Source organism: Petaurus breviceps, unplaced genomic scaffold (assembly GCF_028583685.1).
Source record: "Petaurus breviceps papuanus isolate PSGF00001 unplaced genomic scaffold, PetGlider_PUasm1.0 156, whole genome shotgun sequence".
NCBI lineage: Eukaryota > Metazoa > Chordata > Mammalia > Diprotodontia > Petauridae > Petaurus > Petaurus breviceps.
Window position 1 is genome coordinate 14446449 of NW_027185720.1, and position 16506 is coordinate 14462954.

The 16506-nt window shown below is 46.8% G+C and overlaps 1 protein-coding gene across 2 annotated transcripts; it reads left to right on the forward strand.

Annotated features, from left to right (window-relative positions):
- Window positions 1-2705: 2705 nt before the first annotated feature.
- On the forward strand, window positions 2706-16296 carry KDELR3 (KDEL endoplasmic reticulum protein retention receptor 3). 2 transcript variants are annotated; one of them, XM_069082150.1, is made up of 5 exons: window positions 2706-3193; window positions 7481-7581; window positions 11563-11721; window positions 12811-13159; window positions 15830-16296. In XM_069082150.1, exons 1-5 carry the CDS (start codon window positions 3103-3105, stop codon window positions 15868-15870), a joined length of 741 nt encoding a protein of 246 aa, XP_068938251.1. In that variant the 5' UTR covers window positions 2706-3102; the 3' UTR covers window positions 15871-16296. The 2 variants fall into 2 exon arrangements, with proteins under 2 accessions (XP_068938251.1, XP_068938252.1); XM_069082151.1 differs by having other exon boundaries at window positions 2712-3193; window positions 12907-13159.
- Window positions 16297-16506: the final 210 nt, after the last annotated feature.

Genomic DNA, 16506 nt, shown 5'->3' on the forward strand with positions numbered 1-16506 from the left:
TGTGGGGAGGGCTCGGTGGGGTAGAGGGGGAGGTGTCAGGGCTGGCAGCTGGGGGAGAAGGCGAGGTGGAGAAGGCTCCATATTGAACTAGGAGGCAGGCGGCCACACCTGATGGGGCTTTAAATAGCAGTCCTTTAAACAGCATTACCTGAGGCTGGGGAGGAGTGGCTGGAAAGACCACCTGTTGGGCAGGAAGCCCCGCAGCTGGCATAACTAAGGGTGGGGGGAGGGGTGCAAGGTGCGAGCTTAAAATAAGACCCTTGCTGAGATGAGTGGAAAGAGCTGATGCTCCAGTCATAGGACCCAGGTTCAAATCCTTACTCTGCCAAATGACATTTACTTGAGTGACCTTGGCCAAGTTAATTGATTTCTCTGAGATTAAGGTTTCTTTACTCTAGAAGGAGGGGCTTAGGCTAGACCTGGAAGGTCTCCCAAACCATCCGATCACAGAGCAATCATTGCACCCCAAACCTGGGAGGGACCTCCAAAGACAGCCAATCTTCCCACCACAGACAAGGACCTCCCTCTAACAGCCCACTTCCCTTCATCTCTGCTCAAAGATCTCCGGTAATGGGGGACCCCTCACAGCATCCCACCCCATTGGACATCTCTGATTTTTCAGGACATCCTCCCTTGTGCTGGCACACTGGAAAGCTTTGGGTCAGCGTGGGAACCCCCCCCCACCAAGGAAGAGAAAACTCCCCTGGTCACTGGGGCACAGATCTGGACCTGGAGGCTTTCACACAGTAGGTGCTAAGATGAGAATCTGAACCCAGATCCTCTGAGTCCAACAGTTAAATCTGCTGCTTCTGACTGAGAAGGGTAAAGGTGCTCACCCAGGGTCACACAGCTAGTCAGGATCTGAATCCAGATCCTCTGACCCCATGCCTGCACCAATCTGTCCCAGTGTGGTGGTCTTACCACTGAGATGAAACTTCACTCCTTGTGTCTTGTCTTCCTTGGTCCCAGCTCTGTCTTCTGAAGTCACTGGGGCCAAAGGACCTCCACACAGCAGTCTCTTTGAAGATGGGCAACTAGGTGGCCTAGCCCAGAGCAAAGTCAGGAAGTACCGAGTTCAACTTCTGCCTCAGACACTTACTAGCTTCGTGACCCTGGTCAAGTCATCTACCCTCCGTCTGCTTCCGTTTCCTCATCTACAAAATAGGTATAATAATAAGCACCTGCCTTCCAGGATTGTTGTGAGAATACGAGATCATATCTGTAAAACACTTTGCAAACCTTATATAAATACTAACGGTAGTTACTTTGCCTGCTCTTCTGCATCCGTTCTAGCTAAAGCGTCCAACTTTCTGTTTCTCAGACTCAGATTCCGTCTCCTGCCTCCTTGCCTTTGCAGGGTCTGGGATGCAGTTCCTTCCTCCTGCATCCTAGACTCCCCTTCCCCGCCTCTTCCTTCAGAACCTAGTTCAGGTGCCATGTCCTGCAAGTAGGCTTCTCTAATCCGCCTCCCCCCCCCCATGTTGTTAGCCTCCTCAGATGACTTTAGACTTGCTTCTCAGTGTATGTGTTGTGACGCCGTGAGAACAGGGATGTACAGTTCATTTTCGGCCTTGTTCCCCGGGGCCTACCAAAGTGCTTGGCATACAGCAGGTGTTTAACAAGTGCTTCCATGACTGAAGAGAATCAAAGCTGTTTACCTCTCTGGGCATCAGTTTCTTCACCTGTAAAATGGGACAATAATGCTTGCTTGCCTTGTCTTACCCGTGGGCAAAGCACTTTGGAAAGCAGTGGCCCAAACGTGGACTATCACATTCTCAGTGCCACCATCAAGCAGCAACCCAGTGGCAGTCAGCACAGGACAGGGAGTCAGTGGGGTCTACGTTCAAGCCCTGACATAGTGACTTACACCCAGTGTGACCTTGGGCCTCAGTTTCCCCACCTGCCAAAGGGAGGAGTTGCACCAGATGATTGCCAAGGTCCTGTGCAGACCTATGTTTGATCTGTGACCATGCCAATCACGGGACAAGGTTGGGGGAACCGCCTGGAATTTAGAGGACTGATGGGAACTAACTATGTAAAGGCAGGGCCTTGAACACCAGGCTAAGGAGAGGATATTCTGTCTTGTAGACAGTAGGGAGCTACGGAAGGTTATTTGAGCAAGGAAGTGATATGGTCAGACAGATGGAGAAACTGAGGCACAAAGAAGGCCACAGAGCTTGTTAGCAGCTGATACAAGAAGATCCAAATCCAGTGTTATTTCCAGAGCACTAGGATGCTTAAGGAATTAATTGGACGGAGGGCTTCCAGGAAGAGAAAGCTCTGGGAAAAAAGCTAGAAAATTAGCTGAGAGCTTGAGGGAGGGGAGGGGGAGATCCTCCGTTGGAAGCTTCCTGCCGCCATTCCCTCTGCCAAGTATCTCCATCTCCCCCAGACTGGACAGAAACTCCTGCTCACTGACTGCAGCTGGGCAGCCCCACCTGGTCCCTGTGGCTAGGAGAAGGTGGGGAGGGCCTGGCAGGAAGCAGGAGGGGAGCCCCCGCCCTGCTCAGCCACGTCCCAGCAAACTGGAGGAGAGCAGGCCACCTCAGCAGGAGGGGCCTCTCTCCCAGCTCTTGGACAGCAGCCACCACAGCCACTACCGATTCCTCCTTCCTCCTTCCTGCCCCAGCAGCGGCAACCCCCGCAGCCCACCAGTAACTTGAGGAGGGGGCAGGTCCGGGATTCCAAGATTCCACTTCCTGGCTCCCCAGTAGTCTCCTCCCACCCCCAAGGCCCTGGCCAGCCCAGCCACGTCACCGCCTGCTCCCGGACTGGGGAAAGAGGCTAGGGTGTCCTGACAGGAGCCCAGGAGCCTGGAAGGCTTCCTGAGGGGACAGAGCCCGCTGGCCTGAAGGCTAGGGCTAGCCCAAACTTGGCATTGGCCGCAGAGGAGTGAAGGGCAGGGAAGCTGGACGGCTGGATGTTGAAGGAAGCTTGGGGCTAAGGCAGAGGCGGGTCCCAGCTCTCTATAGGCAGGGCATTCTTTTAGAGGAGAAGGCGGGTACAAGAGAGTGAACGCCTTCTACCAAGGGATCTGGAAGGAAGGGTCAGCCAAGGGGAGTCTGGGGTAGTTTCTGGCACTGGGGAGTGGGCAGAACCATCATGAACCTGTTCCGGATCCTGGGGGATGTTTCCCACTTACTGGCCATGATCCTGTTACTGGTCAAAATCTGGAGATCCAAGTCCTGCCGAGGTAAGCCACTGAGAAGCAGAAGGCGGGTTCAGAGGGAGAGAGTCAGGAGGTCAGAGGATGGATGGAGAATAAGAAGAGGTAGGCTCCTGCCCCTTCAGACTCTCAGGGAGGGACAAGCTCCATGAAAACGCAGTTAGGAGACCAGGACTCAAATCCCCACTGGGTGATTTTGGACAAATAACAACCTCTGGGCCTCAGTCTTCCCCTCTGTCAAATGGAGAGGCTGAATGAGATGATCTCTAAGGCAGGGGTCCAGAAAATCTGAGTTCAAATCTTGCTTCAGAAACTTTCTAGCCGTATGGCTCTCTGGACCTCAGTTTCCTTAGCTGTGAAATGAAGGTAATTATAGCACCCATCTCACTGGGTTGCTGTGAGATAAGAAATAATAGAGGTAAAGTGCTTTGTGAACATTAATGTGCTATCAAAATGGGAGCAATTAACATTCTAGCTTTGAGTGGCCTTCTCTTTTTGTCTTACACTTCTTTCCCCACGTCCCCTATTTTCCAAAACGACACTCCCCACTCTTTCCTACCCTAGTACTGCTTTTCTCTTCCCCTTCTGCCTTTCACCACCCTCTCCCATCTCCATGCAGCTATCTCCCCAGCACTGATACCCATGAAACAGACAGTCCCCCCATCCTTCACCTCAGGGGTGTGTGGGAAGGGGATGGCCAGTAGCACAGGAGGAGGGTGTGATGTGGCAGGCACTGAGGTGGATGGGAGGCTGCAGAAAGGAAGGGAATGGCCAGGGGAGAGGTGGAGCTGGAGAAAGGTCCCAGCTCAGAGCATTCAAGGATGGTGGGGCTGGCAAAGACCTAGCAGTGTCAGACCTCGGTCAGAGCTGCTTTGGACTTTAGAATAGTGATTTGGTCAGAGCTGGGAGGAGCATTAGAACACAGTATCAGAGCTGAGAAAGGACTTCAGAACACAGAGATGAAAGCTGAGAGGGACCTTAGAACACAGAATGTCAGAGCTGAGAAGGGGACAGAACCAGAGTATCAGAACTGGGAGGGACCCTAGAACACATAGAGTATCAGAACTGGAAAGGGCATAGAACACAGAGTATCAGAACTGGAAAGGGCCCTTAGAAAACAGACGATGAGAGCTTTGAACAAAAACAAAGGATGTTAGAACTGGGAGGGCCTCTAGAAGCCATCTAATACAGCCCTCTCATTTTACAATGGTAGCAGCTGAGGCCGAGCCAGTGGGGAGGATCTTGGCCATGATCACCCAGCTGGACAGACGTGGAGTCAGGACTGGAACCCAGGCCCCTGACTGCCCACTCTGTGCTATTCTATCCTTCTGCCTCTGTAAGTGGGAGCAAGGGATGGGAAGGAGGAAAAGGGACGTTGGGTCTGCAGGGTGGCTTGGAGAGGAGATTGTTGAGTCTCTGTTGCCTGGATCCAGAGGGCAGAACCAGAGCAGAACTGAAGAATGGGTGGCTTTGCAAATAACCACAGTCAGGCTTAATGTTAGGAAAGCCCTCCTGCCAAATGAGAACTGTCCGAAAATAAACACGATTTTGTGATTCAACTTTTACTCCCCCTCCCATTAGAGGGCTTCAAGCAGGGACTGAGTGTCCATTCGTTGGGTATTTAATCGGGGGGCATTCTTTTGGGTCTGGACAAGAGGCCCACTGAGGCCCCTTCATCTCAGACACAGCAATTCTGTCTTCTCACTGAGAAGGCTTTCAGAGGGGACAGCTGAGGGTTTCTTGTGACTGAAGAATTTTCTTAACCCACCATCTGAGCTCCCACCTCCTCATTCTCCTTCCCTGGACCCAGAGCTTGGTATTTGTGGACAAGTGAGGTACCACATGGAGACTCTTGCTTTGCACGGGAGCCTTTGGGGTGGTAACTTGCTGCCCAGAACAGATGTGCTCTTCTGGGCTGGACAGGAGGGGGAGGGCTGGAGAAGTGGCTCACTTCTCCCCTCATTAGCCCAATCCTGCTTTCCCCCACCCGCTGCAGTTGGGCCTCCAAGAGGGAAGCATGATGTCATTGGGAAATGGGATTTCATGTGGAAATGTGGCCTTGGGGAATGATTTTCTCTTCCTGACCCTGTTTTCTGTTCTGTAAAGTGAGTGGGTTCTGTTAGGTGCCCTTTCCAGTTCTGCCCCCAGAAGCTGTAGGCTGAAGAGAGAGCAGTGGAAGGAAGATGGACGTCAGGGGCTGGACAGGGGAAGACTGCTAGGTTTGGGGTTAGAGGCTGTTAGAGTCTATTCGGTCGTGTCTGATTCTTCCTGACCCCAGAGGCCTTGGGTTCCAATTCTGACTCTAGCTGTGTGACTTTAGACAAATCACACAACCTCTGGGCCTCGGTCTCGTTCTCTGTAAAAATGAAGGGGCTGGTTTTTAAAGGCCTTTTGGGCTTCAGGAACTCTTCCCAGGAGATTCTCATGGACTTCAAAGATATTGTATGGTTTTTGTGGGGAGGGGGAAGGGAGAGACCTAGAACAGAAGTATTGACTGTAGATGTGATGCAAAGGGGTCCAGCCCTTCCAAGGCCAAGCTTCATCCACAAAGTGCAGGGGCAGCTCCATACTCTTTCTTGCCACCAGAGTGGGCTAATATATATATTTTGCTTTTTGGAGGGGGAAGGTAGGGCAATTAAGTGACTTGCCCAAGGTCACACAGCTAGTTTTTTGTGTTAAGTGTCTGAGGCCGAATTTGAACTTAGGTCCTCCTGACTCCAGGACCGGTGCTCTAATTCACTATGCCACATAGTCGCCCCTAGGGCTAATACACTTAAAGGAAACTAAGAAAATTCATGTGTCTCCGGGTGACCAGACAGAACTTTTGTGGGCTCCTGCCATGGCTGCTTTCTTTCTCTCAGCCTCTAAAGGCACAGTCATAGGGTGTCAGTCTACATGCCACCAGGAACGTGCCCAATCATCCCTCACTGGGAGATGGCCAACCTTCCTGCAAGAGACAGTGTGGAAGACTGGATGGAGGGCTGGACCTCACCTTGGGATATGACCCTAGACAACTCCCTGAAATTCTTTGAGCCTCAGTTTCTCCATCTATAAAGTGGGGATGGTAACAGCATTCACCATACAAGTTTGCTATGAGGATAAAATGAGTTAATGTAGATAAAGCATTTTGCAAACCTCAATGCCACAGAAATGGAAGTTGTTATTATTTAAAGTGCTCTCTAGTGGTGTATAATATAGAGAGTCAGGACAATGGGTTTGCCATCCGTGGACCTGGGTTCCATTCCCCATTCTGCTGCTTCCTTCCTCCGGGACCCGAGGCAATCCTTGTCCCAGTCCTGTGTTGTGAGTTTTCTTTCCTGTAAAATCAGGAGCTTATGAAACTCACTCCCTTCCATCTGATGAACCAACAGCTGGCTGTTTGGGAGGGGGAGGGGGTTCTCATTTTTTGGCCTTTTCCAACCCCTACAGGGTGGTTCGGGTATTACTCCATGTCCTGTCCAAAAGAGCTCCGTGGGATTCTAAGCTTGGGGGAGGGGGAAGAACAGTGGACTCAGTGGCGAGCTTTATGTCCTGAGGCTGACCAAGCCCGTCCAGCCTTCCCAAATAGAGTCTTTCCTCCTTGCAGAGAACTGAAGCAAAAACCAAGGGAGACCAAGAACTTGGTGGTATAGTTGGTAGAGTACTATCCTTGAAATCCTGAAGATCTGAGTCTGAGTCCTGCTTCAGATACTTGCTAGCCATGGGACCCTGGGCAAGTCACTTAATCTTGCTCAGCCTCAGTTTCCTCATCTGTAAAATGGGGATTACAGTATTTATGAGGGTCAGTCACATAACATATGGAAAACACTTTTCAAACCATGAAGTGCTATATAATTGCTAACTCTCATGATTTAGATGGCTGCAAATTTTGGCTTCATGAATGGAAGGACTATGAAGGAAAGAAGGAAGGAAAGGGAGAGAAGAAGGAAGGAATGGAGGGAGGGAGGAAGGAAGAAAGGAAGAAGGGAGAAAGGAAGGAAGGAAGGAAGAGAGGAAGGAAGGAATGGAGGGAGAGAGAAAGAAAGAAAGAAAGAAAGGAAGGAAGGAAGGAAGGAAGGAAGGAAGGGAGAGAGAAAGAAAGAAAAAGAAAGAAAGAAAGGAAGGAAGGAAGGAAGAAGGGAAGGAAAGAAAAGGGAAGAAAGAAATGTGAGAATGCAGGAATGAACTCAAGCTTTGCCCAGCTTCACTCCACCTTCAGTTGCTGGCTGGAGGTCTAGCAAATTGAAAGGTCCATCTCACAAATTCTATGCCTCCAAGGCAAACGCTGGGAAGTTTGCTTTCTGATTAATTCATGTTCTTTCTCCCTGGATACAGGAATCTCTGGGAAAAGCCAAGCCCTGTTTGCTCTTGTCTTTACAACTCGCTACCTAGACCTGTTCACCAACTTTATCTCCCTCTACAACACAGTGATGAAGGTGAGGGGGCCGGGCAGGGGCTGGGCATGGGGCGTTACAAGGGCTGTGTGTTTCTGCACACACATAGCCCCAGTCCTGACCATACCTACTTAAGAGACTTCTGGGTTTCCCTCTTGCCTCTGGGAAAAAGATAAAGATGTCTGCTTGACAAGCCAGCTTTTCAGTTCAGGCTTCTGTGATAGACATAGATATAAATATATAGATAGATGTGTGTATGTGTATTAAGTATATATCTATACATGTGTATATAAGTATATGTTTATGCATATATGCACATATATACATTATATATACACATGTATTATATAGGCATATATTTATCTGTGTGTGGTTGTGTGTGTATATATATCTATAGATACACCCTTGATATATACACACATATGCATGTATATATATGTATTGTGCATATATACAAATACACACAATGCACACATATACATATATATATACAGATTCATATCATACATATAGACACATATATACGCACATATTGTCCCCAAAGTTTTAGTGCATTTAAAAAACTTGAATAACTTCAGAAGCAAAAATGTTACAAACTTACAAAAAAAAAAGCTAAAGAAAGTTCAATTATTTAAATTTCTCTTACACTTATTTAGTTTGTGAACTTTGAGAAAATACATTTTCAATCTTAACTGAAAGTAGCCAGGGCAGTCTGTGTTGTACATTGCTGTATGGCACCCTCTCAGAGGGATGGATCAGCTGCCCCAATCTCTCCCCAATGGACTTTCTGGGGGCGTCACTGGGATTGCAAATGCAATCCTTTTGGTTGCTGGGCAGCAGCTGATCAGTTTTTACAAAGTTTGAAAAGTCACTAAGGTCACACATATCACAAAATGTTAGATATGTTGAACCATATCGATATTTTAAAGTCTGCATAATTAACTTTCTTGCAAATTTGTAGCTTGTCTGCTTGTGAAGTTATTAATGCTTACAGCCGCACTAAGACTTTTGGGACGGCCTGTATGAATTACCCCCATCACACACTCGACCCTCCAGCCTCTTTGCTGTTCTCTGTCTTTGTTCAGGCTTCCCCCCTACCCAGAATGCCCTTCCTCTTTACCTGTGCCTCTTAGAAAACTCCTGTGTCACCTCCTACAAAAGGGCTTCCCTAATTCCCTCAGCTCTTACTGATCCCCCTAGTACTGAGAAATTTATTTTGTGTGTGTTTCATATTTGTTTATCCCTACAAACGCTGTCCGTTGCCGCACATAGTAGGTGTTTGAATATATGCTTTAAATATTTTTTTCTAAATAGATTTTTATTGCTGTCTCATCACTTACATTTGTACTGTCTTGGCAAAGATTCTTAGCAAAGATTTGGCATTTTCTTCTCCAGCATATTTCACAGATGAGGAAACTGAGGCAGATGGGGTTGAGTCTTCCCTTATAACAAAGATTTAGAAGGAGGGGAGAGAACAGCTTTGTTGCCCACCTCTCCCAAGAATGGTGGAAGGTGCCTTCTCACGCCTCTTCCCCTGGGGCTAATGTTGGTCGTTCTAATTCTGCAACAATTCGCTCCCATTGTTTTGTGGCTCTGTAGCTCTGCATTGTTCATGTGACGCCCTCCCATGATTCTCTGACTGGTTCATTTCTTGGAGCCCAAGAATCTTCCAGGACATTCCTGCCCCATGGCTTGGTTAGCCATTCTCCGATTAAGGAATGCTTGTTGAATTGCATTTCAGCAGAGAACAAACATTTCTACCACTGTCACATACTTGCTGAACTGGAAACTCCCAAGGGGCAGGGACCGTGTTTTAACCAAATAGCGTCTCTCCTAGTGTTTAGTACAGGACCCTGAACAGAGGGACTGCTTAATGGAATGTCTGCTGAGTGAATGAAAGAAAGGTCAAAGCAACCTAATTTTGACATCTCTTTGAAAGAATGAATTTTAAGCAATGCAGACTTTTAACAATTAGTGCCGATATTATTTCCCATGCTCTACCAGAAACACCTTCAAAGGGGGGCTTGTTGGGAGGCTGGCATGACCTTGGGTTCTCAGGGACCATGCCGGGGGAGCACAGACTGCAATCGACCAAGCATTTATGAAGCACAGATTAAATGCTGGAAACTGTTGCATGATGGGGGTAGACCTGCACCATCGCCAAGTAGCATTTATTAAGTGCTTACTATGTGTCAGACACCGTATAAGAGCTGGTGATACAAAGAAAGCCACAAACATAGTACCATCAGAAAGCTCACAGCCAATTGGGGAAGATGCCAGTCAAACAATTACATATACACAAAATACACAGAGCTTAATTAAATAGGAGACAATTTTCAGAGGGAAGGGCAGGGGAGGGTTGGGAAAGGTTTTCTGTAGATGGGATTGGAGCTGAGTCCTGGAGGAAGCCAGAGGACCCAAGACACAGGGCAGAAGAGGGAGGGCAGTCCAGGCATGGGGGACAGCCAGTTCAAAGGTAGGGAGTCAGGAAACGGAGGGTGCTGTGCAAGGAGCAGCCCCAAGGCCAGCACCACTGGATCACAGAGGATGTATGTGGAGGGGAATAAGGTGGTGAAAAGACCGGGAAGGTAGAAAGGGACCAGGTTGTGAGGGGCTTTAAGAGCCAGAGGAGGATTTTATATCCAGGGAGTAATAGGGAGCCACGGGAGTTTGCCAAATAGGGAAGGGATATGACTTGTGGGCAGCTGGGTGGTGTTATAGTGGATAGAGTGCCAGGCCTGGAATCAGGAAAACCTGAGTTCAAATTCAGCCACAGATACGTACTAACTGTGTGACCCTGGGCAAGTCACTTAACCCTATCTGTCTCAGTTTCTTCATCAGTAAAATATACTGGAGAAGGAAATACAAAACCACTCTAGTATCTTTGCCAAGAAAATCCCAAACAGGATCTCAAAGAGTTAGACATGACTGAAAAACAACTGAATAATATGATCAGACTTCTGTACTTCAGGAAAATCAGTTTGACAAATGGTGGAAGATGAATCAAAGGGGGGAGAAACTTGAAAGCAGACTTTGGCCATAGTCTAGGTGTGAGGCGATGAGGACCTTCCCCAGACCAATGGCATCGTCGGAAGAGAGAGGGGAAGTGGTGAGAATGTTGCCAAGGTAGAATCCACAGGGCTTGGAGGTGATTGGCCACGGAGAGGGGAGGGTGGAGCTAGGGGATGTCTACTTGAGGATGACTGTCTAGGTTGCTGGCCTGGGAAACAGGGAGGATGGAGAGACATCCTTGGCAGAAATGGCTAGGTGAGAAAGAGAGGAGGGCTGGGGAGCAAAGACACTGATAAAGCGGCAACAGTCCCCACTCCAGGAAGTTCTCTTCCAAGGGCAGCAGGTCCTACACCAAGTCACAAGGTTTCTGGTCCAGATTCCATGACAGATGTCAGTGTTCAACAAGCATTTGTTCAGCTCCTGCTCTGTGCCAAACCCTGGCCTACAGGTTGGAGGTTCAGAGATAGAAATGAAAGGGGTGGCTAGGTGGTGTAGTGAATAGAGCACCGGCCCTGGAGTCAGGAAGAACTGACTTCAAATCCGGCCTCAGACATTTAACACAAAAACTAGCCATGTGACCTTGGGCAAGTCACTTAACCCCAATTGCCCTGCAAAAAGGGAAAAAAAAAGATAGAAATGAAAATTGGTCCCTGCCCTGAAGGGGCTTGCATTAAACTTGTCACCATCATGGAGGCTCCTGCCAGGCTGGCTGAACCAGTCGCCTCCTAAGATGTTGGGCAACTGGGATCTGTATCCTGGGGGTATCAGTTATGCCCCCCACCCCCACCTCTGAAGACGCCCCATCAAAGGGCTCTCAAAAGTCAAGAGAGGGGGTGTCAAGCTAAGTGCAGCAATTCCTTGATATTAGGGACCACAAGGTCCAGAGACTAGGGCACCTTAGCCAGAGCTCAAGGCTTTTGCACCAGGAGCAAACCAGGCCCTCCACAGGGCACCATGCAGCCTGGCCAGGGCTCCAGATGAATTCACTCTACCTCACTCTTCCTCCCACAGGTGATCTTCCTGCTGTGTTCCTATGTCACTGTATACATGATTTACTGGAAATTTTGGAAATCGTTTGACAGTGAGAATGACACGTTCCGCCTGGAGTTTCTCTTGGTCCCAGTCACTGGTCTCTCCTTCCTTGAGAATTACAGTTTCACCCCCTTGGAGGTAAGGAGAAAGAGAAGCTGTTCTCTCTTGCCCTGGTCTTGTTCAATGGTCTAAGGCTCAGGGGTGGAGAACCTGTGGCCTTCTGGATCCTCCCAGCCTTTTGGCTGCATCCAAGTTTTACAGAACAAATTATTTTATTAAGGTGATTTGTTCTGTGCTGTTTGGATTCAAAGGGCTGCACTTGAGGACCTTGAGGCCACAGGTCTCCACCCTCAGGCCTCCATGCTGATGCAGCCCCTCTTCCACAATGCTCTTGCTGGCAAATGTTCTTTGATCCTTCCACCAGAACTACAGATGCTCAGGGAGTTTGCCAGAACACGGCCTCAAACCAAAAGCTACTGGGCAATTATACTTCCCTAGCTAGTGTAGGTGGGCTTTTTTTTTTTCAAATTAAAAAAAATCTAATTGCTTTTTTTAAACCGGCACAAGTGGTATAATTTAAACTTTAGTATGTGCAACTTAAAAAGAACAGAAATCTTATTTGCTTAAGATCTTCTAAAAATTATACTCAGCACCACATTCTCAAGGTTAATTCATAAAATTATGTCCAGAGATTGAATGAAGGAAAAAGCGAACTTAGGCAGCCCAAAGGATCTAACCTGGGGAACAACATTTAGTTTTGACTTTGGAGTCCAGATTTTCTGGACTCCCAAGGCTGGGTCGCATTCCTAAAATGGGGAATTTGGAGATACTCTTAGGTCACTATGATCACACAGTTTTTGAAGACGTCACAAGAGGGCGTTAGTCCTGACTTTGCTATCACTTCTAGTATAGACTCTGACAAAGCACTTGCCGAACATCTCCATCACCAGTACCATGAGGTTGAGTTAGATGAGCTCCAACATCATCATTTCCCGCTCTAAAACCATGATCCTCTAAGGACAGAGCTGACGTGTACTCTGCCTTTTGCTACTTCTTCTTCTGTTGGTTCTAGGATAACTGGTGCCAGGATAATTTGTGCTCCCTCTTAAAGTTACCCAACAATGATTTGGTTCCAACTCATATTTGACAACTTGACTGAGGCTTTGTGGTCAGATTTAGGGCTGGAATCGATCTGAGGGCATCTAGTTCAGGCCTCTCATTTTGCAGATGAGGAAACTGACTTGCAGAGAGGAAGTAACTTGTCCCAGAAGGAATCAGTCTTCTGACTCCATGCTGCGTTTCTCACTCTTCCCTTTGGTTCAGATCCTCTGGACCTTCTCTATCTACCTGGAGTCTGTGGCAATCCTGCCCCAGCTTTTCATGATCAGCAGGACTGGAGAGGCAGAGACCATCACCACTCACTACCTTTTCTTCCTGGGCCTTTATCGAGCTCTTTATTTGGCTAACTGGATCTGGAGGTACCACACAGAGAACTTCTACGATCAAATTGCAGTGGTGTCCGGGGTGGTACAAACCATATTCTACTGCGACTTCTTCTACCTGTATGTGACCAAAGGTAGGTACCAGGGAAGGTGGGAACACTGCCTAATAAATCACCCTCCCGAGGAAGTCAGTAGTCAACCCAATCAAATCAACACATCTTTCACATCCAGAAATGGAAGGCGTACTTCCTCATCAGTCCCCCAAAATCAAAATTAGGGAATAGACTGATTAGTTTTGAAGCCCAATTTCATCTTCCTTTATGCTCATTTGTAAACATAAAACTGGTCTATGTGGTAGATGCCTTCTCATTGCATCGGTTCAGACAAATTCTCCCAAGTCTAATTCTCTGTACTTATTTCCTAATGACATTGAATTTATATACCAATTTAGACATTCCCAAATCACCATGCACCCATTTTCCCTGTCTTGTTGATACACTACAAAAAGGGCTGCATTTTTGTAAATATAGAATATTGGCCTGCCTTTAACCTCCTTGGTACATATGACTTAGTATATATGTCTTTGATCCAGCAACACCAGCCAGTCCAAGTCACAGTTTGGTTAACTATGCACTGATGTACATACTTTCCACAGCTCCTCTAACATTTATTGCTTTCATTTTTGTTTTCTTTGCTTCTCTGATGCTTTAATTTGTATTTATATTTGGAAGAGTCATGCTTTTTAATGGCTGGACTTTCTTCTCAAAAATTTAGCCCTCCTATTTTTTGGACATGGACACGGACATGTACTCAGGAGTAGGCTTCTGTTCTTACATTATTTGAATCTGTTCTATATGTATCTCATGGACCTTTTATCAAAATATTTGACGCATTTTCTCCAAATAACTTCTCTTCTGGCTGCATTAATTTTGCTCATACAAAAGCTTTGCTAAATTTATAGAACTGAAATCTTTTTCCCTTTCACGATCACCTCTATTCTTTTAGTGAAGAATTCCACCCATCTTCCTTCCCCCTCCACCCCCTTTACAATGGTTTTTTTTTTTTATTTAGGTAGCATGCCCATTTGGGCCATATTATGGTATAGAAAATATTGATTTAAACCTAATTCCTGCCCAACTATGGTTTTCCCAGTTCTTGCAAATAGGAGTCTTTATCCTTGGGCTCTGAATCTTAGGTTTTGTTTACCTGGTCTAGTCCACTGATTACTTTTCCTATATTATGTTCTGATAATTCAATTAGCATGGCACTAAATTTGTAAACTTAAATAGCACAATTATTTTCTATACTAACGTAGCCCAAATACAATTTGCCTCCTTCCAACTACTCATGTTAATGCTTCAGCTTTTTACTGTTTATTTCTAAGTCCTAATTCTCAGATATTTATGCATTTTGTAGTTATCTTGAATGTAATTTCTTTTTCTCATCTTGTTTCCTGTCATACTCTGAAAGCTTCATGATTCTGTTTTTTATCTTGCCACTGACGACACTGATTGCTTTAGCTAGTTTTGTTGAATCTCTCGGAGTATGTAAACTGTTCCATCTTCAATGACCAAGTTTTCAGTTTAACTAGTTTTTCCCACCCATTTCATAAAATCCTAATATTCCACACAATTCCTCAACTCTAACCATCTCCTCCTCACGCCAGAAACCATCTTTGGCCTTCAGCACCTCTCTTGGGAGTGATACACCACCCCTAAGTTCATTCCCCTCCTCCATTAAACATCCTGGGACCTCTAATGCCCCTCAGCTCCTGCTCCCGAGTCTTCCTAGATGTCTTTGGTCAGCCAACTATAAGACCTCAGTCATCACCTGAGAAAGGCTGTCCCCCAAACCTCTTGCCAAACAGTCCTTGGCTTCTGATAACCTCCACCCTCTGAGCATCTCCCAGTCCCACGAGAGTTAAGTAATGAAGCTCAGCTCTCACCCACATTTTAGCTGGGGTTTTATGGCTCCTCTGGAATTCTTTGACTGCCTGGCAGTAGATTAACCAGTGCAGATTAACAGTTCCAAGAAAACTCAAACCCATAATGAACTGCTACTCCACCCCCAAGCACAAACCAAGTCTCCTTGATCAAATCATGGGCCCGATAAGAACACCCTCAAAACAGCGCTCAGAAGAGTTGGGCACATTACCACCCAATTCTCAGAGGTATCCTTCCTCCCAATGAGTCCTTAATTCCACTTCTTCTGATTATACCCAGCTTTTTTCCAATATTTTCCCATGCACCTTAAGTCTCTCCCTTCCTTAGTTCCTTCCCTTCTACCTGCAAACAGTTTTCCTCCCTCACCACATTCCAATAGCTCCCAAAGGTTGACAATGACCACCCAAAGACCCCTTTTGGGGGGTGGGGGTGTCTATTTGAGTTATCCCTGCAATGGTTCTCTTCTCCCCTATCTTCAGACACTAGTCCTCTCCTAGCAACTCCCATTTCCTTTGCTTGCTTTCTCTTCTGGATGCCACTTCTGACTCTGACCTTCCCTCTCCCCTGACAGTCTCACCAAGAATAACTTCAGTGCCATAAAAAACCTGCCCTCTTCCCAATCCTTTTCTGTTGGTGGTTGGCACCTCCTCTCACCACCTCTTTACCCTCCCTAGAAAGTTGACAATCCTGGTCAGTCCTACCCTTACACTTATTGCTTCTTAGTGGGATGACCTTCTTTAAAACCAGGACAAGAAAGCACAAGGACTCCCTACTCCCACCAAGATCACTCACCCTCTACCATTGCTTGCTGGCATGCTCTGCACACAGCAAAGTCTAACCATCTCTTTTTTGTCCCAACAGTCCTTAAAGGAAAGAAGTTAAGTCTCCCAATGCCAGTCTGAAGACCCAAATGAGAAGTTACACAACATCCCCAGGCAGCCATGGATCTGTTTCAAAAGTTCCCTTCTGGATTTCCTGACCACCAGCTCCTGGAGTTACTGTGGTGCTTTTGAACAAATGGACTTTCACAAAGGGATGGAGAGAACACTTCCCTTTCCCTCCCCTCCATTCACATCTAATACTTCACAAATGAAGGGTGGGACAATCCCTGGGGCTTAAGTGTGCAATCCTTTAACTGACTGAGGATTGTCGTTGTTTTCCAAGATCATTCTCCCCAAACCAGGGAAGGAAGGACACCCAAATTGAGCAGATCCTAACTTCCTTGGTGAGACTGCACCAAAAAAAGTTAAACTCGTTTTATTATATTGAGAGACATACTTCAGTCCTTGTCAAATTGGGAGTAAAATGTGAAAATTGGTGACCTAGAACTGTTAAATATTGTTATTCCCTTTTCAATTCCCTTAAAATATAAGCTTTATATACACCTTGAGGGGAAAATGTGCTGTACCTCCCTGGGTCTTTGAACGGTAGTCCCTTCACAATTCTAAGACACTGAACAAAATTACAGAGGTACAAACCATTGTAGTTCAATTATTCACTGGACTTCTGCTAAAAGGAGAATTTTTGGTAATGAAAAA